The 23,270-nt window shown below is 47.4% G+C and overlaps 1 protein-coding gene and 1 long non-coding RNA gene across 7 annotated transcripts; one reads left to right on the forward strand and one right to left on the reverse strand.

Annotated features, from left to right (window-relative positions):
- Positions 1-5,220: 5,220 nt before the first annotated feature.
- Positions 5,221-23,270, reverse strand: LOC125718038 (serine/threonine-protein kinase N1-like). Of its 4 annotated transcripts, XR_007384743.1 has the most exons (23): positions 21,713-21,962; positions 20,149-20,449; positions 19,887-20,041; positions 19,503-19,611; positions 16,327-16,472; positions 15,693-15,906; positions 14,721-14,891; positions 14,499-14,608; positions 13,922-14,065; positions 13,764-13,839; positions 13,321-13,432; positions 13,047-13,131; positions 10,521-10,603; positions 10,339-10,435; positions 10,071-10,162; positions 9,372-9,548; positions 9,110-9,172; positions 8,929-9,005; positions 8,619-8,761; positions 7,718-7,825; positions 7,536-7,616; positions 5,460-6,988; positions 5,221-5,415 (listed from the first exon to the last, which is right to left on the reverse strand). XR_007384743.1 is itself a non-coding variant. In XM_048991517.1 (22 exons), exons 1-22 carry the CDS (start codon positions 23,126-23,128, stop codon positions 6,785-6,787), a joined length of 2,763 nt encoding a protein of 920 aa, XP_048847474.1. In that variant the 5' UTR covers positions 23,129-23,270; the 3' UTR covers positions 5,221-6,784. The 4 variants fall into 4 exon arrangements, 3 of the variants coding, with proteins under 3 accessions (XP_048847474.1, XP_048847473.1, XP_048847472.1); XM_048991517.1 differs by lacking the exon at positions 21,713-21,962 and adding an exon at positions 23,111-23,270 and having other exon boundaries at positions 5,221-6,988; positions 20,149-20,446; XM_048991516.1 differs by lacking the exon at positions 21,713-21,962 and adding an exon at positions 23,111-23,270 and having other exon boundaries at positions 5,221-6,988.
- On the forward strand, positions 17,388-18,202 carry LOC125718039 (uncharacterized). 3 transcript variants are annotated; one of them, XR_007384746.1, is made up of 4 exons: positions 17,388-17,455; positions 17,532-17,645; positions 17,950-18,025; positions 18,140-18,202. It is a non-coding gene; the product is annotated as an uncharacterized LOC125718039 (long non-coding RNA). The 3 variants fall into 3 exon arrangements; XR_007384745.1 differs by lacking the exon at positions 17,950-18,025 and having other exon boundaries at positions 18,102-18,202; XR_007384744.1 differs by lacking the exon at positions 17,950-18,025 and having other exon boundaries at positions 18,026-18,186.

Consider the following 23,270-nt stretch of genomic DNA (forward strand, 5'->3'; position numbering starts at 1 on the left):
CCATATATCTTATTTAGGTCATGAGCATCTACTGCAATGAATACGGCTGACGAGACACAGATAGAGCAGACCAAGGTGAAGCAGAATGTATCCCTGAGACATAATGACTCTCTCAGTCAGTCTGCCATCCCTCCTCATCTATCAGAGATTTAACTCTTCATGGGGTCCTGCTGGAGTGATAATCCGACCCTCCGCCCCCCCCCCCCCAACTCTCGCTCCGCCATTGCCGGCTCCGCACTGCCCGGTCAGTGTGTCCCCTCACATTTCCGCAGACAATGGCAGATTGCGCAGCCATTAACCAAGCCGAGCTGAGTCGGGGTACTTACCCCTCATCGTACCTGCTGTAGCAGGCTTCTCTCAGCAGGGGGTGGGTGCGGGGGGCTGCTCTCCTTCACCGTCCATCCGACATCCATTTCTCCACCTCGCCAGTTACATTACACTCATTTTGTCCCTAAAACTTTCCACAACAGAAGCAGCAGCAGCAGCACTCATTTTTGCTTCATCAAACCATTACCAGTAATGCTTTTTACCTGAGTGCCTTTTATTTAGCAGAATTTGTTCTGGTCCAAATGCACAAATAATAGTAAAAAAATAACATTAAAATGCATAAAGATGATCTTTGTTTGCCAGTCTGAGCTGCTCCGTGATTCATCTGCTCAGCAGAGCCGCTCATCCAGCGTGGCCGCGAAAGCTTGCAGTCGCACCCGTGTTCACAGTGGGGCTGTTGGGGAGGCGACGTGTGGAAGCGCGGGCCGCTTTCTCCTGGGCAGGATGTCCCGCCGTCCTCCCTGCCAGAATGAGATACAGCTGACTCTTGTCTTCTTGATCCTCCTGACAGAACAGCTGTTTTACTGGAAGGAAAATGGGGGCAGAGAAGAAAACAGGGCTTGTTTGTTTGAGGATGTAATAACGCGGCTGCTTTTTCCCCCCGGTTTTTAGCTTCAGTTTCTTTTTTACTTGGCATTATTACTGGAAGTGTATTTATTTAAACCAGAGTCCAATCCGTCATCCTGCAGTTATTGACCGTCCCTGCAAGTGTGTTACCTGCCCATAGCCGATCCCCTCAATCAGCCAAATCTTGGCAGAGACTGTGGCCAAATGTGAACGCCGTGAGGGAGTTCTACCACAGACCAGAGGGGCTGCCCCCCCCTCCATATTTTCTGGGTGGAACATGCTTCGTACCATTTTCTCCATGTAGAACCCAGAGAGCCAAGCCGTACCATGTTTTGTTCGGGGGGACTCTGCGTTGATGTGACAGAGCAGCAGCCAAGACTGCCTCAGTATGCGTTTAATGGAGTCTCTGTTTCTTTTGGCAGCTGATAATACAGTCTGTTTAGGTGGTGGGGGGGGCTGTTGGTGGTGGGTTTGCATGTCTGATAACGTACAATCCATAAAACCAAACTGTTACCAAACTGTACAGCCAATATGACCAGGGACATCACTGCCTCTGATGTGCCGAAAAAAGCCATTTTGACTGACTGGTGCCATTCTTAATGTTCCACCAAATGTTTGTATTCCGCCAAAATACCTCTGTAAGTTCATGGAGGAGGCTTTGCAAATGACATTCTTTCATCAAACAGAATTTTCCATGAGTGCAACATGTCCCCCGAACAGGGACGGATTACGGACCGGGCCAGTGGGGCCGCTGCCCAGGGGCCCTTGGGGTGCAGGGGGCCCGTGGGGCCCCAGGCCCAAAACAATTTGCAACGCTTATCAACAATGTATTTTCGTTTGTCTATTTTAGAGGACCTACATTCTTTGATCCTCTGCCTGCAAGGGCCCCTGACCCTATAGGGAGGGCGTTTGGCTGCCAAGGGCCCTTGAATTGTGGTGGTTGTGGTGGTGGTGCTGGTGGTGGTGGGAGGGGGGGGGGGCTTGCGAACGTTTTGCCCAGGGGCCACACAACCCATAATCCGTCCCTGCCCCCGAAGGGTTACAAAGACCCCTCTCCAGAGAAGGTCATGTTGCGCAACCAATAGTTCCACTCAAACCAGTTTTTGGTTTTGCCTATTTATACAACTAACTATCCAGTTTATACAGGCAGCTAAAAGGCGCGACAGCAGTACTCATCCCGCGACCCTGTAATCATGCCATTGTGGGCCCAGAATAGTGCACTGCAGCCACAGAAAACACCATTTCATGTTCTTAACGGTTTTAACCCATACCAGAAAAGATAGACTCTTGAATTTTTTTGTTAATAATTTGTTACACTGCATGACACCCACGTCATTTTTTTTTCGAGACAAGATGTCTGGAACAGACAAGAAAGAAACGACTGTACGTATCCCACAAAAAGGTTTTTATTCTGCAGTTTTTTTCTTCTTTTACATTTGTCCGGGTCTCTGTGCGTTGTGCATTTAGTCTCCACAGTTTTTCAGTGCATTTACAGGAATATGGGATCATTCAGAATCGAATAACTGAAAAGGAACCTTCATGGTATCGTAAGGATGCCGAATTATGGTTATGTGTGCAATTAATGTTAATGTCTGCAAGTATGCAGTACTGTGCAGAAGTCTCAGTCAGTCAAAACAATTCTACATGACAGATTCTACATACAAAATGTGTCAGTTTAGCCATTTCAGAGCCTCTAATAAACTCACCACTGGAATTTGCAGGAACCGTCCAAAACACCCTTGTATTTACCGAGCTTTGACTCTCTGAAAACTTGGGAGGGCCCTGAGGAGAAGTTTGGGAACTGAAGAAGTGTTCATCTAGCCGTCCAACAGGATATCAGTAACTTTTTGGAGAAAAGAAGAAGTTTTTCAGTTTATCTTGTTCATTATTTATTGTATAACCATTAATATGAATATGTTCTAATGTTAAATTGTGCTTCCTGAGGAAACATACCCTTACTGCCCTTACGAAGAGCATTAAACACTTTCTTTGGCTCCTTAAAACTTTTGCACTGTAGTGCATATATCACATGTAATTTTTTTAGATATAGATTTTTTAAAATATTGTTCACTGTCTGGACAGACGTGCTTAATCTGCCATATGTAGGCAACAAGTAGACCGAACGCCTCACAAAGAATCTGCCGCCTGTACATTTTAACCCAGAAGCGTAGTTTGGTTAGTGTGGTTTCTGTAGTGATTATTATTGTATTCCGTCAAGTACAGGTCTAATCAACTTGGCTGAATAACAGCCTGTATCTTTATTATTCCGTTCATCAGCTTTAGCTGGCTTTACTCGGCTATAAACAAGCTGATATCTCGACTATTCTGCAAATGCTTTCTTTCATGCAGTGGACATTTTGGATGTAAAAACAGAGGTGTAACTGGAAAGAGGGTAATCGCTTACGTATACTTTAATTGTTTTTGTATAACCATAAAATGCGTATCTTGAATTTTATCTTGTATCTTTCATTACTATCAAAATGTGAAATTACATTTTTATATCTCAATCTTTGTAGCTCATTTGTGTGTAATATGTTGCACTTTGCACCAAATGATATTTTCCTTCCATTATTCTGAAAATTAAAATTGAGATTTATCTCATAAGATACAGTGATTGAACTAATTGTACAGTTTTATCTGCTATTAAATATCCGTTATAATTAATAAGGGAAAAACACATGATTGGTATATTGTATGACTGGTCTCCCTTCCATGAAATTCCCCCATCGACAGCCATGTATGCTAAGTTTCCTGCGACTGTACCGAATAAGAAACTGGCAGAAGTGGAATTCCATTTGAAATTGGCCTTCCTTATCAATGTCTCTTACGCGAGCCAATCTACATTATTCACTGATGAGTCATGAGCAAATGCTGCTCCATGAACAGTTAGCTGGCCGTCTACCTTTGTGGTCAAGATCTCAGGACAAACAGTCATTTGTAATCAAAGTCGAACAAACTCTCCAAAAAGCTATTTAAATTGACGGAAAATTTCGCTGGGATCTCCACTAGGGCGTGAGACACTTCAGGTTGATCCAGGTGATTTTAACAAGCTGATATGCAGAGGTGGATAGTTCAGGTCCAGAAAGACAAAGTCAAGACCAAGATTTTGTGTCAAGAGACCAGCTGAGTATAAAGAGTCACAGTCACAGAGCACTCAAATGGATGCTTGAAACAAAATCTTGGTCTGAATTTATACTTTCTGGATCTGAACTACCCAACTCTGCTAATATGTTTGCGAAGAAGATACAGTGACACTTACTATGTCTATGTATATACTTCTAAATTCTAGAACCAGTACCAATTGAGGCCCAAGTGGCACCTTAGGCAAATTTCACACCAGCGCCCCCTGTCTGAGACGAAGTGAAACTGGCTTTTCTACACCCCCTCAGAAGATGACGCCCTGGACAGCTGCCTGTGGGTTGATTTGCACTACCCAGATTCCCCAGCCAGAGTGAAACCTGAGTGCAGTGACAGTGAAGCCAGCATACATTAACAGTGAAGCCAGTGCACAGTGATAGTGAAGCCAGTGTGCCCTGACAGTGAAATGAGCACATGCTTGCAAACGGGGTGCCAAGTGTTTGCTCCTGCTGTCAGCGCATGCAGAGTTGTGAGGAATTATGAGCATGATCTGGGGGTCTGAATCACACCGCGGCTCTATGTGTGTGGTGCTTGTGTGGCGTTTCCATGTCCTCCCACCTCCCTGTGTCGTGCAAGTTTCCTCATGCAGTCCAAATGCATGCTGGGAGGTTAACTGTCACCATAGCATGCATGTGTGTGTGTATTATGTTTGTATTACATTGTGGGGACCAATTGTTCCCCACAAGGTGATAAACACCTGTTATTTTGACACCTGTTATGTGGGGATAATTTTTCAGGTCCCCACAAAGGTCTGTGAATGCAATCAAAGACTAAAAATGCCAAGTTTTGTATTTAGTTTGGTTACTTATGGTTAAGGCTAGGGCTGGGTAGGGATTAAGGTTGTCATGTTAGGATTAGAGGAGTTTCCTCCTTAGAAATGGAGAGTCCCCACAAAGATATAATCACAAACCTGTGTGTGTGTGTGTGTGTGTGTGTGTGTGCGCGCACTGTGACAGGCAGCCTCCACAGGGCGGCCCCCACCTTGTGCCCTGCGCTGTCTGTGCTCGGCTCCAGGTCACCCTGACCAGTATAAACAGTGGAAAATGGAAATTGGCTCACATGTATAAGGGTAGATGATGTAGATGGGGCAAGAGTGGATATCACCTAATGAATATGGCTGCTTCCCTACATTTGTGTGATGCGATTTCATGTTCAGCTCACACGTGGCCATAATGGCAGGTTCATGTGTATGTTTTACATTAACTACACCTTTATAATGCATTCATTATGTATTCATAGAACATATAGTGCACCTTCATAATGTATTTACAATGCATTCATAAGCATTCAATGCTCCTTCAGACTGCATTAATAATGGATTTTTAAACATTCAGGGCACCTTCATAATGCATTTATAATGCATTCATACAACATTCAGTGCACCTTCATAATGAATTTATAATGCATTCATACAACATTTAGTGCACATTTAAAATGCATTTATAATGCATTCATAAACATTCAGGGCACCTTCATAATGCATTTATAATGCATTCATACAACATTCAGTGCACCTTCATAATGTGTTCATAGAACATTCACAAGCAGCATGTAACTATTCCATGACATCTTAACATACATTAACAGCTTTGTATATGTATATACATATATGTAAATCCATCCAGTTTCTGTAACAACTTGTCCTATTCTGGGTTGCAGTAGGTCTGGAGCCTATGGGCGCTAGGCAGGGAACAACCCAGGATGGGGCACAGACTCATTGCAGGGCACACTCACACACCATTCACTCACACACCATCCACTCACACACCATCCACTCACACACCATCCACTCACAGACCATTCACTCACACACCATCCACTAACACACCATTCACTCACACACCATTCACTCACACACCATCCAGTCACACACCATTCACTCACACACCATTCACTCACACACCATGCACTCATACACCATTCACTCACACACACACACCTATGGCCAATTTGGTAACTCCAGTTCACCTCAGTATATTTTTGGACTGTGGGGGGAACCGGAGTACCCGGAGGAAAGCCCACGGCATCACGGGGAGAACATGCAAACGTCATACATGGAAACCTGGTGGGGGAGTGACCCACCATGCCGCTCTCATATATCTAAATATTTACTTATATTTTCTTGAGTGGGAATAAATGGCAAAAACACTTTTTCCAATGATAAAAAAAAATTGTGGCATCTGCCCACACTGAAAATTTCCACATTGTCTTTGCAATGCTGAGGGGAAACTGATACAATAACACTCAAACATTATAGACAAAAAATGTTTTAAATATTATAAAACACAATTAATTGTGCTGCATAAAAATGAGTAACAATTCCTAATATATCTTGTACCAATGGATAAAAAAAGCTAAAAATCTGTTCATTATTACGGCTGTGGTTGCAGAACAAGACCAAGAGAGCAGGACCATATGATGCTAGAAAAGGCACCATCAGAAAACACAAAAAAACAGAGTTAGGAATCACACACCTACGTACTTCTTTTAATACACTGAATTGGGCGTTTGAACACCCTTTGTGTAGTGCCCCCCAGTGGTCAAATGCAAGCACTTCGTTAGTATGACGTAGAGTAGAACACTTCACTGACGTAGAGTAGAACTTCACTATTCACTACACAAGTGTGTCAGTTGCAGAAATGGGAACATGAACTGAAAATCTTCTTTGATAACCTGGCTTAGTTCTCCAAGTCCGTCAGTTATGGTAGAGTCCGTTGGATAGTTGTCCCCCATCCCCCCATCCTCACTGATGTCAGCAGAGATCTGAAACAAAATCGAAGTCCCTGAAAATGTTCTGGTCCTTGCGGGAGAGGGAGCGCGGCTCCTTGGGTGGCGTCAGGGTGGGAACCTCAGCTGTAAACTCCATGTCAAAGTTGCTGACGTCCTCCCTACCACTGATGGAGGGCACTAACGGTGGGCGCAGCCGCTTGTGCAGAAGAGCCTCCCAGTCCAGCCCCTAAGAGCCGAGAGATGTGGCTCTAGGTCACACACGGGTCTAGTTCAGCCCACACATATACATTTAGGTTACATGTTGGTTTGAGTAATAGTGTGCAAAACGTAGAGGAACAGGCAGAGGGCAGTAGAGATCTCACAAAACACTGCGGGTGGTATTACTGTGCACCATCAATCACTGTTGGGTGTATCTCACTTTCCACTGGGTCTAGTTACTGGTTTCTGCTATAACAAATCGGGGGGGTATTCCATGAAGAGGGATTTCTACATTAGCCAGATGACTTAAGCCAAATGTAAGGATTGTCCAATAGGAATGTCACTTAGCTCTCCTCATATTGGACGTTTTTCATGTTTGGCTTTGTCCAGCTAACTGGGAAATCATGTTTTTTGGAATCTCCCCCCCCAGGCCACAATAACACTGTTCATATTACTTTTTGATGACACCTAGTAGCTGGACAGTGCAGGATACAGGCACATAAAGCATATCAGAATGTGGGTGTAAGTATAACTGATCTGCCGAGACCAGCAGAACATGTCTGTGTCCCTCTTACCTCAAAGAAGGGCTGTGTCTTCACCTCCTCTGCATCCGTCTTGTCTGATCCGAGCCGAAGTTCCGGATCCTTTCTCAGCAGCTGCGGTTGACATCAACCCCCATTACTAAGGCAGCCCAATCCTGACTGTAGCTGAACACCAAGCTTCACCACCAGGGCAATAGGAGGCTTGACTTCCTCACCTTTTTAATGAGGTCGGTGGCTTCAGTAGACAGGAATTCTGGGTACTGAACTTCGTCATTAACGATCCTGTCAAACACCTCCTCCTCGTCGTCACCTGGGAATGGAGACTGAGACACACAGGCAGTCAGCCACACACGTTACCGGCTTTTGCATGTGAACTTTCTCAATAGTGTCAGAGACAAATGCAGATTTATAAGGAACAAATCATAGTATTTTCACTGTTACTTTAGAATAAGCACGTAATGCCTCCCAGCCCACCTGTGGTTATATTGTATTATACACAGTATCTGAAATATGCTCATATATGCTCATATACCCATTCCTGGGTAAAGGGTAAAGGTTGGCAAGAGTCCAAAGCAAGTATCATTACTCTGACATGAAATATGCTCATATACATAATTTAATTACATTAATAGTCTTGATCGCTCTTGATTTTTTTGCAGGACACCCCAAAGTTAATTCCTTGTATGCAAATGCCCAACTGATTTTTCTGATTTATTCTGTAGTATGAAAATATTGACCACAACCCTATAGTGGATAGATTCAAAGCATTGTGAAAAGCCATGTTCTTCATTATTGAGATTTTTTTGTAGGACAGAATGGTGATTTAGTGGCTTGTTTTAGTTTACAGACATGAAACAAATACATGGTTTGTTCTGTAATTTAAATGAGGAAAAATTCTCAGCCACAAGAACCAGTTTATTGTCTCCCTGTGCACAAGGAACCAACCCACTGAATGGCATGAGTGAGTTACAGGAGGGCAGAGGGCCTTTTCCCCGACCTGGCCCTCCCCCGAAACATCCACACCATCCAGGCTTTCACAGCTATCATCTCTCAGTGCTGGAGTGATTGCCGGCCGCCTGGGCAAATCAGCCTTTCCAATATGGGTCTGCTTCTCACCTCTCCGGCCAGCATCTCGTACACCAGTACTCCCAGTCCCCACCAGTCCACAGCCCGGCTGTAGCTTGTGTCTGTCAGAATCTCTGGGGCCAGGAATTCTGGCGTGCCGCAGAACGTGCTGGTTCTGTCTCCGTGACCCATTCCTGGGTAAAGGTTGTTAAGAGTCCAAAGCAAGTATCATTACTCTGACAGTATTTATTACTTATGACAAGCATTAGCTCCCTGTCAAATTTCCTGCACACGTGAAAACTATAAAATATATTACATATACTTTTGTCTGCGCAGCACTCATTATAATCATATTACCTACCTTCTTTACAAAGTCCAAAGTCAGCTATCTTAACATAGCCTTCGCTATCCATCAGCAAATTGTCCAGTTTAAGGTCTCTGACAAAAAACGTAAAAAAAATATGCATATAGTTGATAACTAGCAAGCACAGTTATTTAACCGCTGCACCACCTAATGGCCCCGCTGAGAAAGTGTCGCTCACCGGTACACAATCTTGTGCTGGTGGAGGAACTGGAAGCCAAGGACCACACAAGCGGAGTAGAACCTGAGGGGAGGGAAAGAAAGAGAGAGACTCAGCCCACAGCGGGGTGGGGGGCGGGATATGCACACAAAGTTGGCAGAGCGAGGAAGCCAGGACAAAGAGTCTGGCTGCTTCCAAAGTGTGCAGGTGCAGCTTGGCAAGGCTACATGCGGCACAGCCAGGCGGACGTGCGGGGCGGGGCGAGGTGGGGCGGGGTGCCTACACAGCCCGGGGCTCGGAGAACACCTCAGCGTGGATGTGCATCATCAGATCCCCCCCTGCCGTGTACTCCATGACAAAGCACACGTGTTCGGGGGTCTGAAAACACGCAAACAGGTTGACCAGGAACGGGTGCCGGGACACTGTGACCATCTCGAATATCCGCTTCTCGCACATCAGGCTGCGGAGTTGACAGGGAGAAGAAACAGGATGCAATCAGGGAAGAAACTATTTGGAATCAGAATCATCTATTATACTACCCTTCTATCCTATTCAAGCAGCGCCCTCTGGTGGGTCATACTGGAAAATTGTCACAGTCCTCAGGGGCTGAAGGTTTTTTTTTACACACTTTAAACAAGGCCCTTAACTGCCAGGTACTCCAGGGACTGTCTGACCCTGCTTTCTGAATTATACATTGCGTTGGATAATAGTGTCTGCTAAATAAATTAACTGTAGGTGGACAGTCTGAAGAGAGTGATGTGTACAATAGGATGCATATTAAGAGCCCAATGGTGACGTCACTCTTCTGACCCTGGGATCTGAACCAGCAACCTTCTGATCACCATCACGATACCCGAGCCCACTGAGCCACACACAGCCCCCACATAAGGGCTATTGGAGGATGGCTGTCAAGGGCTGCGTTAAGCTCCTACATAAAAACCATAACGATTTACATATATACACCCCTCGTGTACCTCTATACCTCTCAATTTCGTCCCTCGCTAAGATATCCCCCTTCTTCAGGGCCTTGATGGCATACACACCGCCCGTCTTCTTATATTCTGCCAGCAGAACCTGTGATAGAAATGAGTGCAGAGTGGCAGGTGGACCAGCTGACCGTAACAAAAAAAAAGCATCCAAATGGGGTCCCTGATACTGTACCTTTAAATAAGGTGGTTGCTATAGTTACGAAGATGACAGGTTGAAATAGTCCCCTATATACCTTCTGCTTGTTATATAGGTGTATATACCTTGCCAAAATGCCCCCTTCCCAGCACTGCGACGAGCCGGAAGTCCTGCAGACGCAGAGCACTTTTCTTATGCTTCCTGCTGGGAAATGGTGAGAACCTGAAAAGAATAAGGAATCCTGTGATTGACCGGCATCTGGGAATGTACTGTCCAGTGCTCATGTGCGGCAGGAGGGCAGGCGTACCTGCTCTGGGAATTCTGGGAGGGAGTCCGGCCCGGCCGAATGGGGGTGCTTCCTGGGGAGGCGGGGAGCTCTGTTTCAGGGGCCTTTTCCAGAGAGGGTAAGACAGGGAGAGTCAGAGGTCAGGCATTACAGGATGCCAGACAGCCCCCACAAACACGCCATATTCCGCCGGCCCCACAAACCGGCCCCACTCCGCCGGCCCCCACGAACCCGCCACATTCCGCCGGCCCCACGAACCCACCACAGTCCGTCGGCCCCCACGAACCCACCACATTCTGCCGGGCCCCACAAACCCGCCACATTCCGCCGGCCCCCACGAACCCACCACATTCTGCCGGGCCCCACAAACCCGCCACATTCCGCCGGCCCTCACGAACCCACCACATTCCGCCGGCCCCCACGAACCTGCCACATTCCGTCGGCCCCCACGAACCCGCCACATTCCGCCGGCCCCACGAACCGGCCCCACTCCACCGGCCCTCACGAACCCGCCACAGTCCGTCGGCCCCACGAACCGGCCCCACTCCACCGGCCCTCACGAACCCGCCACATTCCGCCGGCCCTCACGAACCCGCCACATTCCATCGGCCCCACAAACCCGCCACATTCTGTCGGCCCACACGAACCCACCACAGTCCGTCGGCCCCCACGAACCCACCACATTCTGCTGGCCCCACAAATCCGCCGCATTCCGCCGGCCCCCACGAACCCACCACATTCCGCCGGGCCCCATGAACCCGCCATAGTCCACCAGTACACCTTGCATGATTCCATCTGTTAATTTTATGTGTAATGTTAATTCCTCTAGTTAGTCTCTATATACTTATAGCCCAGTATTTCAGCTCCCAGTAAAATCCATCCATCCAACCAACCCATCCATCCATTTTCCTATGAATTATAATTTTCCCCATAAATAGTACTGGCTGCCCAATATTTAGAGCTAGCACTATCTTAGCAGTTTCTAGTATCCAATTATACTCAGAAATCAGGTTGCAGGTGCACAGTGCCCTTCTGTATGATCCTAATGCCTGTCCCATGGTGTCATTTTTTTGTTATAGTAACAACCAACAAAAGTGTCATTAAATGAATAAATGTAAATGTGAGAGAGTCCCTGTTCCAGTCAATTCAAACCTGCGGCTGGTGCTGAAGTGCTAATCAGTGCTGACCACCTCTTTGGCTTCCCACCTCCTCAGCTTCTCTTCTATACGTGGTTACTAGGTTACTAGTGGCTGCTGCAGGCAGGGCCGGCAGAATAGGGGGTCGCCTGGGGGGCTCGAATTACCTGTGGTGCACAGGTAGTGAGATGATCATCAGTTTTCTTTGTAGGGGGGTTTTGTCTAGGGCCCCCCGGAAAGGTACAGCTGGCCCTGAGGTACTTTATGGCTGCTGCTGTCATCAGTGTTTCAAGCATCTCTAAGCATCTTTCATTACTGTATGTGTATTTTTTTGTACATGTGTGTGTGTATGTGGGGGTGTGTGTGTGTGGTCCCCACAATGTGATAAAACCCTGTTATTTTTACCTTGTGGGGACTGTTGTTCCATGGAAACTCAATTTTATAAAACTCTGCAAATGTAATCAAAAAACTAATATGTCAGGATCACTCCCATCCTGTCAGTTCCTGTTTGGCCATCCTGTTCTTAGTTCCTTGTGCATTGTAGCTGTTGGTTGCTGCTGTGTGTTGTAGCTGTTGTTGCTGCTGTGTGTCGTAGCTGTTGGTTGTTGCTGTGTGTCGTAGCTGTTGGTTGCTGCTATGTGTCGTAGCTGTTGGTTGCTGCTGTGTGTCGTAGCTGCTGGTTGTTGCTGTGTGTCGTAGCTGTTGGTTGTTGCTGTGTGTCGTAGCTGTTGGTTGTTGCTGTGTGTCGTAGCTGTTGCTTGTTGCTGTGTGTCGTAGCTGCTGGTTTTTGCTGTGTATCGTAGCTGTTGGTTGTTGCTGTGTGTCGTAGCTGCTGGTTGTTGCTGTGTGTCGTAGCTGTTGGTTGTTGCTGTGTGTCGTAGCTGTTGGTTGTTGCTGTGTGTCGTAGCTGCTGGTTTTTGCTGTGTGTTGTAGCTGTTGGTTGTTGCTGTGTGTTGTAGCTGTTGTTTTTTGCTGTGTGTTGTAGCTGTTGGTTGTTGCTGTGTGTTGTAGCTGTTGTTACTGTGTGTTGTAGCTGTTGTTACTGCGTGTTGTAGCTATTGTTACTGTGTGTTGTAGCTGTTGTTACTGTGTGTTGTAGCTGTTGGTTGTTGCTGTGTGTTGTAGCTGCTGGTTGACTTATGCTTGCTGCTGGTCTACTTTGCTGTTCCTGTGTTGCCCCCGTTTAAGTTTTGGTTTTTACCTGTTTCGTTTTGACCCTTTGTGGTCCATTCTTTTTGTCTGTTTTTTGAGTATAATATAGTCATTTTGTTTGTTGGAGTTGCTACATGGATTGTTCTCATTCTTTGGATTGCCTCTCAGTAACAGATTGGTTGCTTATGGTTAAGGTTAGGGATGGGTAGGGGTTAAGGTTGCTGTTGGGATTATGTTTATAGAAATGAATGCTACCTACCTGTGTATTTGCCCCCGAATCTTGCTTGCTGTCACTCTTCCGGGCTAAATCTCTACTCAGGCTTGTCCTCCGCAATGTGCCCCCCCTGACATGCCAAAGATACACAAAACACATCAGCAAATGAATGTCCATAGAAGGTATGAACAAAGTATAAAGTTACAGGAGAAATCCCGGCACCAGGAGGCTGCAGCTTTAAACTGCTTAAACTGCTTCAGTAAAGTCATTTGAAGCGTCCTACTAGAATAGGCTTTGGAGAGACAGTGAATGATGTTACCGTGAGCTTTGCGAAGGTGAGGATGGGCTGATCGCGGGGATGTGATTCCTCAGCAGCCGCACCCACGTGGTGACGTCCACGTTCATCTGCCGGGCATGCAGCAGCGCCCTGCCTGCACCGAACCAAGCACGTGTAAATTCACCGAAAGCCGGGAAGAGGCAGTAACACTGTCTTGCCGCTAGAGGTCAGCATAGCACCGTGTCTAAAACAACGTTTAAAAGCCAGACCACAATGACTGTTTGAGGACGCATGAAATACAATTGAGTATTCGTGTTTGTAAAAAAAAATGAAAACCGAAAATAAAAATTTGCAAAAGGGATCGATGCATTCATATATTTTCTGAAGTGTTCATACAGTTTGAGTGACAATGATGAGTAATTATGTCCCAGGGTAGCCTACACACACACACACACACACACACACAGTGACGCCCTCTTTCTCACTGTGCTGTTTGGAGAACACCTTCTTTTGTCTCTGGAGTCTCACAGCTCTCTGGATGGTCGGGTTGAAGAAGGTCACCTGTATGTCACACAGATGCATCACCACACTATCTGGTCACACGCAAGTCTGCTTTGCTGTGGGGGGCGGTCAGGGGGCCCACCTCAGCCAACAGCAGCCCCTGCGGCTCCAGTTCCAGCTGCACCTCATGCTTCTTGTTGTCCAGGAAATCCTCCAGTTTGAGGTACCTCAGGGCGCAGAGGGAGCGCCCGTCCCGCCAGTAGATGGCGATCTCCATCTCCCTGGACTGGAGGACCAGGATACACTTCATGTGCATGTGAATGTGCCTAGTTATTTTCCCCATAGATGCTTCTATCACAACCCCCTTCACACTTTAAAAAATCAGGGTGCTCTTTCAGCTGCTCTGTTAAACAGCCTTGTTCTGTAGTCTAGGGGTGGGGGACTCATTTTCGGTCACTTCTGCACAAAAATGTTCTGATGGTAGAAGAAAAAAAGATTAGTTATCTCTCTGAACCAATTAGGTTGTAGAAGAGGTGGGTACAAACAACTACAGGAGGCAGAACCAACCAATCAGATGTCTTAGTCTTGCCTCCTCAATTTGCTTTGACTCACCTTCTCTACAATCTGATTAGTTATCTCTGTGAACCAATCATTTTTCTTTCTACGCTCAGAAGATTTTCATGCAAGTAAAACTCACATGAGTGAACGCAGCTGTTTACCTTCTCCAGCTGCACCGTCAGCGTCTGCTCCCAGGCTTGCTCCCCCACGTTCCTCCAGGCCGTCTGTCCCACCACCATGTTTTCCACTTTCAGCACTGCGCTCACCTCCGCTGTGCAACACACACACACTAGCCTGTCACCTATGCATTCCTTTTGCAAACTAAATGTAGGATTAATATCAGTGTCCACAGACGCACGCATGGCCAAGGGGCCCTGACTCACAGGACAGCACGTCTGCCCTGCTGAGGCCTTTACTGCTGAAGCTGCTCCGGCTCTTAGTGCTGCACATGAAAGGGTGTCCCTCCCTGGGCAGCAGTGCTGCTGATCCCCGTATGCGCGCCGGCATCGTCTCCTGGAGCCCTGTGCAGCCCCGCAGATGCACCTGAAGGGAGCCTAAAGGGGAGCGAGTGGAGAATGTATGTGATGGAGTGATGCCATTGTGCTGGAACTGAGACTGATAACAGTACTGACCTTGATAAGCATACTTGCCACTTGCAGTGACATCAACACTAACAGCGTTATGATGACTGACATTGACATAATACCAGTACTGACCTTGATAAGCATACTGCCACTTGCAGTGACATCAACGCTAACAGCGTTATGAATACTGACATTGACATAATACCACTACTGACCTTGATAAGCATACTGCCACTTGCAGTGACATCAACGCTAACAGCGTTATGAAGACTGACATTGACATAATACCAGTACTGACCTTGATAAGCATACTGCCACTTACAGTGACATGAACGCTAACAGCGTTATGAAGACTGACATTGACATAATACCAGTACTGACCTTGATAAGCATACTGCCACTTACAGTGACATCAGCACTGACAGTGTTATGAACACTGACATTGACATACCAGAACTGACCTTAATAAGCATACTGCCACTGACAGTGATATCAACACTGACAGCGTTATGAAGACTAACATTGCCACAATACCAGTACTGACCTTGACAACAATACCACCACTGACAATGACATCACGCTGACAGTGTTATGAATACACTAACACAATACTAGTACTGACTTTGATAATAACGGTAAATATGACTGATGCTGGAGTCAATACCAAAAATGACAGTGACATCAACACTTACAGTGTTTTGAAGACTGACACTGATATCAATACTGTCGCTGATCTGTAGCTGTATGAAAACGTATAAACAGACCACCTACCCGTAACCGGAGAGGGCCTGCTGAACATCCTATACTGGCTGTACAGGTAGGGGGCACTATTAGAAGAACTGAAGGCAGGGGAGGTAGAAAGTGCCAGCTCTTCTCGGATGAGGCGAACCTTGGGATCGTCCTCAGGAAGTTCGGGCAGTCGCTGCTCCAGAGAACGATGCAAGATGTCCAGCCGCTCGGAGGACTCACTCAGCTGCCCCCAGGCCTGTCAGCGCGAGATGGAGGGAGAGAGAGAGGGTGGCATCTTATTATGTTAAGCAGAAAACCTAGAAGTCCAATCTCCACCCATTTTTTGCATCCACTTGCCCTATGCAGAGAGACAGGGGTCCGTAGCCCATCCCAGAAGCTACAGGCTCAAAGCAGGGAACAACCAAAGATGGGGTGCCATCCTGTTGCAGGACACACACGGGATTCACATACACGGATGATCGGGCAGCTCCGATTCACCTTAGCGTGAACTAAATTAACAGAAGGTCTGCCAATGTACTTCTAAAGCTATTTTTGAAATTAGATGTAGGAGTGTTTTATTTATACAGTAAAATGCCCTACATTATAGTAAGATAGCAGGCCCTTATCCTGGGACTAGAACCAGCAACCTTACGGCCTCGCTGGGTTGACCTCTGACCTCTGAGATGGCCTTCTTGTCATGGACCTTGGCAGTACTCAGCAGACGGAGTGCATTCTTAGCCCCGTCGGCCACGGCGTGCTCCACGCGGTAGTGATGCCACAGGTCGTCCACTCGTAGTTCAGCCGCCGAGAGGTCTGCTCTCTCTGGGAGTCAGCGGGAGGGGGGTAACATATGTAAATGCACACTGCAGAGCCTCAGCTTGGCCTAGCAAGATGAGAGACAGGTAAACTGAAGGTGGTGCACTGGAAAGACACATTAAGTCTGTAAAATCCAGTCATACCTCACTGTTCCTCAGCCTCTACTCCTGTTCTTCCCTGCTGTTGCTCCTCTGTCCCTACTCTTCTTACTCAGTCTCAACTCATGTTCCTCATCCTCTACTCTTCTTCCTCAGCCCCGGTTCATGTTCCTCAGCCTCTATTCCTTTTCCTCAGCTGGTACTCTTGATCCTCAGCCACTGCTCCAGTTTTTCAGTTCCTGCTCCTGTTCCTCAGCCTCGAATCCTCTTCCTCACCTCCTACACCTGTTGCTCAAGCTACTCCTGTTCACCAGTCACTACTCCTGATCCTCATTCATTACTCCTATTCCTCAGTTACTACTCCTGTTCCCCATCTGCACCTCCTACTCCTCAGTCACTTCTCCTGTTCTTCGATTGCAACTCCTATTATGTTCTGATGGAGCAGCCACAGGCTGAGTGCCTCTTGACCTGTGGATATCGCTAGCCTCCACACATTACACGACTAGGGGCAGTATAACCTGCATGTTTCACACCATCATGAGCATGCTCACTGCGCCTGGAAGATACGTTGAGTCACTTCCTCCAGGTACAGTATAAGCAGCAGGACTTGTTTATGGTCATTAACCCTGAATGCTTTCTTGTTTCATTGCTTGAAGAGACAGTGTGTGGCTCAGTGTACTCAGCTTCTGTGCCTGTGAGTAGAACGTCACTGGAACTGTAAGCCATGTCCCAAAATAAGGTAATATTCCGTACACCACCTCCATCTCCCTAAATAAGGTAATATTCCGTACACCACCTCCATCTCCCTAAATAAGGTAATATTCCGTACACCACCTCCATCTCCCTAAATAAGGTAATATTCCGTACACCACCTCCATCTCCCTAAATAAGGTAATATTCTGTATACCACCTCCATCTCCCTAAATAAGGTAATATTCCGTACACCATCTCCATGTCCTAAAATAAGGTAATATTCTGTACACAATCTCCATCTCTCTAAATAAGGTAATATTCTGTACACCACCTTCATCTCCATAATTAAGGTAATATTCCATACACCATCACCATCCCCTAAAATAAGGTAATATTCCGTACACCACCTTCATTTCCATAAATAAGGTAATATTCCTTACACCCCTTCCATCTCACTAAATAAGGTAATATTCCGTATACTACCTCCATCTCCTAAAATAAGGTAATATTCCATACACCACGTCCATCTCCTAAAATAAGGTAATATTCAGTACACCACCTGCATCTCCCTAAATAAAGTAATATTCCGTACACCACCTTCATTTCCATAAATAAGGTAATATTCCTTACACCCCTTCCATCTCACTAAATAAGGTAATATTCCGTATACTACCTCCATCTCCTAAAATAAGGTAATATTCCATACACCACCTCCATCTCCCTAAATAAGGTAATATTCCTTACAGCACTTCCATCTCCCTAAATAAGGTAATATTCCATACACCACCTCCATCTCCCTAAATAAGGTAATATTCCTTACACCACCTCCATCTCCCTAAATAAGGTAATATTCCATACACCACCTCCATCTCCCTAAATAAGGTAATATTCCGTACACCACCTCCATCTCCCTAAATAAGGTAATATTCCGTACACCACCTCCATGTTGGGATCACATTTCCCGTTCCCCATCTCATTTTCCACACTTTGCATTTTAGATTTGCCTCCTCTCTGATCCTTTTAATCACCCCATGTGCTGCTTTGGACCCTCCTTGCCAGCTAGGTTTATGTGAGAAAGATGGAGGCAGAGATTTAGTGTTTTTTAATTTCAGTTTTGGAAACAGTGATCAGACATGGATGGCTGGTTAGGCAGACTGGCAGCCAGAAGGACAGACGCACAGACACAGAGAATCAGCAGTCAGGGAGTTGGATAGATGCACAGATGGCTGGATGACTAGTCATGGGAACTGGTGGACCAATGGGGAGCTGAGCAGTGGGGAACTGAACAATGAGGAGCTGAGCAGTGGGGAGCTGACCAATGGGCAGCTGAGCAGTGGGGAGTTCAACAGTGGGAAGCTGAACAGTGGGGAGCTAACCAATAGGGAGCTGAGCAGTGGGGAAGTGACCAATGAGGAGCTGAGCAGTGGGAGCTAACGAATGGGGAGCTGAGCAGTGGGGAGCTAACGAATGGGGAGCTGAGCAGTAGGGAGCTAACCAATGGGGAGCTAACGAATGGGGAGCTGAGCAGTGGGGAGCTGAGCAATGGGGAGCTAACCAATGGGGGTCTGAGAAGTGGGGAGCTGACCAATGGGGAGCTGAGCAGTGGGGAGCTAACCAATGGGAAGCTGAGCAGTGGGGAGCTAAGGAATGGGGAGCTGAGCAGTGGGGAGCTAACGAATGGGGAGCTGAGCAGTGGGGAGCTGAGCAATGGGGAGCTAACCAATGGGGGTCTGAGAAGTGGGGAGCTGACCAATGGGGAGCTGAGCAGTGGGGAGCTAACCAATGGGAAGCTGAGCAGTGGGGAGCTAAGGAATGGGGAGCTGAGCAGTGGGGAGCTAACGAATGGGGAGCTGAGCAGTGGGGAGCTGAGCAATGGGGAGCTAACCAATGGGGGTCTGAGAAGTGGGGAGCTGACCAATGGGGAGCTGAGCAGTGGGGAGCTAAGGAATGGGAAGCTGAGCAGTGGGGAGCTAAGCAGGGGGGAGCTGAGCAGTGGGGAGCTGACCAATGGGGAGCTGAGCAGTGGGGTGCTGAGCAGTGGGGAGCTGAGCAGTGGGGAGCTAACCAGTGGGGAGTTGAGCAGTGGGGAGCTGAGCAGTGGGGAGCTAACCAGTGGGGAGTTGAGCAGTGGGGAGCTGAGCAGTGGGGAGCTGAGCAGTGGGAAGTTAACCAATGGGGAGCTGAGCAGTGGAGAACTGAGCAATAGGGAGCTGAGTAGTGGGGAGCTGAGCAGAGGGGAGCTGACCTTGGGTGTCATTAGCATGCCTGGCCTTGTGCATTTGCATGCGGATGATGTCGATCTTGGTCTTGCTGTCCTGCAGCATCTGCTGTGTGGCCTGGAGCAACTTCTTGTCCTAGCGGAAGGAGGTTTAAGAAAACTCTGTTGCAACTGTATGTACCATATCCATCCATCCATCCATCCATCCATCAATCCACATACCCACTTTCCATTTATCCACATAAACAATTAGCTGTGGCCTGGTTCCTCAAATTCAGGTTTAAGCTGCAGCTAGGAATGAGGATGGGTTCAGCACAATGGTGACCCATTACAAACACATTAATATTCATTATACTAACAGCACTGTGGAATTGATGAACGTGAGAGCTGTGGCAGACGGCAGGCACGTACCTTGGTGGTGCCCCCGGCATAGACGGGAATCATGTTCTCGGCCCCCTGCTTGACCTTCAGCTCGATGTTCAGCTGCCGCTCCAGCGCCGTGATGAGGTCCCGACTCTCAGCTGAAGGGCCAGGTGTGGGGAGGGTGCGGGGGGCATCTGCAGACGCTGACACACACACATCACCCCCCTCCCCGACTCAGCAAACCTTTACAGGGTTATGTTACTTTTATCTTTAAATGATCACACACCGTATCGCCCCCACCTGGGCTTACCATGTGCCTCCTCTGGGCCCTTCACCATGATGTGGGCATCCAGCTCCTGCAGCTCAGCGTGCAGACTGTCCAGGCGCCGGCGGGAGCTGCGCAGCTGTCCGTCTACCAGCAGGGCGCAGCGTCGGTCCGTGGTGACGCGCCGCAGGTTCTCGGCGCCAGCCTTGATCTTCAGCTCGCGCCGGATCTCCCGCCGGATGCTGTCCCTTTGCTCGTCCAATCGCCGCTGCACACTGCTGTCCACCAGGTCTGAGCCATGGTCCAAGGCCAGTTCCTCCAAGACAGACAGCCTGTCCTGGTCCTTCTAGGGGGGGAAGAGACGGGGGGTGCAGAGCGGCGTTACCTCATCACTGCCTTAATCAGGTGTTTGTAGGGGGGGCAGTGTTCTAGGTACATCACTCTTTTACTGCGTCAGGGGACCCTTAAATGGGGGATGTCTGACTCTCACGCTCAAGGAAGGACCATGCTTTGGCCCTGGAATTAGGTTCAACTAGCTCAACTAGACTTGCACAACATGTGATGTTAATATCGATATCGCATGTTATGCATATGCAGTCGTCACATCGCAAGGACTGCGGTAGTCAGCTGGGTTTTTCTTAAAACATTTTTACTCTGTCATAGGAAACAAAACTTAGACAATTTAACAAAATTAATGAGCAGTAGAACTGCAAACTAAAAGCAAAAGGCTATAGAAATACTTGCGATTTGGCACAATGTTGAACAAAAGCAAGTGATTTGCTAGCACAGCTCACAGCAATATCACCAACTTATTTGACAGAGTTTGTTGGTAGTTCATAACAATCCCTACTTGGCTATATGATATTTTACGTCAATTTTAAACAATTTAATATTTTATGACATTTGACATTTTTCCCAGTGTCATTCAGTCCTAAGCTGAAAAAAAGGGGAACTTCAATACCACCACAGTTCAGCTTATGGTAATGGGGGGAGGGGGGGTCACAGACTGCCTGACATCGCTGTCGCTTTCAGGGAATAAAGATTGTGCCTCAGTGAGCTTCACAGAGAAGTTCAGTATCTCACAAGCCCATTTCTACGGGAAACGGGGGTAGGGGGAAAGGGCGGGTTGCTCGCAAAATACACAGTAATAGTCACATGACCCCAGATGCAAAACCAACGGAAATGAAGAGTTATTTATATAACTGGGTGGTGTGATCTTGTCAACGGCATCGCTGCACCGCATCTCATGGGGCGGTGGGGGGGGGGGGGGGTGGGGGAGTAGGTAAGCAAGGGCATAGTGAAATGGGAAAACAGAGAACGAAGCATAAAGTCACGCATTGCACTTCACAAAGAGCTACCCAAAAGAGCAAGAGGAAGGAGTCAACGAATAACAGGCAGAGGGCTTGGAAATCACCCGGAGAGCCACGGTACAACGGCAAGTCTCAGAGCAGAACAAAAGACCTCAAACATCACCAAAGTGCAGAACTGAACCGGAATCACCTCCAAGGCTGGAGAGACACATCATCAGCAGCATCCTGCTTCTTTTTTAAGGGAAGTAAAGAGAAGAGAAGCAGAGCCACAAGCTATTGCCAGACCGCAGTCGCCCTACCGCTGTTACAGTTTCCCAGGGCTTGGTTTGACCGGCGTTCGCGGTCTGCTCTGGCCAGCCTTCCGGAGCGCCACCAGCCATAACCCCATCAGCGTCTCCTCCACAGAAACACCGCGCTGCAGACCCCAGCTTCTGGTCCGGCCTTATCAGCCCTAATTACGTCTCAGGTTCAGGTCTAAACCCGAACGCCGGGAGAGATGAAGAGCTGCCACCTACTCTGGAGGTCAAGGAGTGAGCAGGCTGCCGCACGGCGGCTTAAGTTGCCACTTCCTGTTCTGCTACGCGGAGAGAAGGGGGCCGAGAGAGCGAGGGAAGGAGAAAGCGGCGAAGCACGCGCAGGCGGGCGCCACGTACAGGAGACAGGCCAGCACGTTTTCCAGCTTGTCAAGGACTGTCATTTAACAATGAAGTGAGGCTTAAAGGATCCTTAGCGAGATTAATTTCTGTTGCAAAATAAACACGCCTCTGTTCGGTATGTAGTATACCAACATCAACAATTATTAAACTAGCAGAACTGATATTACTGGTATCCGTGTTATTGTTCATGTCTATACATTACACTCTATATACATAATGCACTTAGTAAAAACACAAGACTCCAGTAAACAGAATTTTGTAAATGGTGAAGTCTGGACACCTGTTCTTTTTCGGCATGACACACACACACACACGCACAGAAGGTGGAGAGAATAGTGTCATATGGGCAGCTCCTAATGTACCACAACAATGCAACAATGTTCCAAATCAGAGCATTTGGCCCCTGATCTCTTTGTGATTAAGCAACAGGGCACCCAAGTGCAGAAGTGCCAGTGTACAGAGAGGAACAGCACAAGTGAGAGACACGGAAACCAATGTGGATGTGCAAGAAGAGATAACGTCATTTTCTATGGTGACCAACACTGCTATAGAAAGCAGCTCATAATGGCACATTAAGGGATGAGTTCCAGTTTAAGGTTATGCATCTAATTTAAAGTTAACTTAAACTTAAAATCTGACTCGACACCTTAAAAACACGCAAACTTAAGCCAGTGTGCCATTCTTGTTATCAAAAGCCTGCAGTACATGATAAATATAAAACAGCCACCAGGGGGCACAGTAGTTTAGGTTCCCACAGTGTATTAACATGCATAAAGCCATTGATAGATGAATGAAATAGCTCAGGGAAAACAGAGAAACGCAAACATGGAGCACAGATACACAAAATGCACAGAGGAACCGAAACAGGCTGAGTAACAGCTGATGGTCGAAGCAGGAAATGAAAGAATTGACTTCCTGCGTCTCCACTGTAATGCCACGGGATTTCAGTCACACACAGTAACGCAAAGAGAGACCGTTAAGAGAATCCACCAGACACCCTCAGCTCACAGGCACCTCAACCTTAAGAGAAAGATTACCTACATCGAGAACGATCCCCATTCATTCTGCTCGGCCAAGCTCCTTGTGTCAACGCGGGAGGTCTGGGTCTTAGGTCACTAGATTAGCCCTGCCTATAGCTCTCTCCGTGGCTGTCTTGCTTGTGTACACTGCTCGCCACGGCATACGGAACTGGTCACTGTGA

The sequence above is a fragment of the Brienomyrus brachyistius genome, chromosome 22 (assembly GCF_023856365.1).
Source record: "Brienomyrus brachyistius isolate T26 chromosome 22, BBRACH_0.4, whole genome shotgun sequence".
NCBI classification, from domain to species: Eukaryota; Metazoa; Chordata; class Actinopteri; order Osteoglossiformes; family Mormyridae; genus Brienomyrus; species Brienomyrus brachyistius.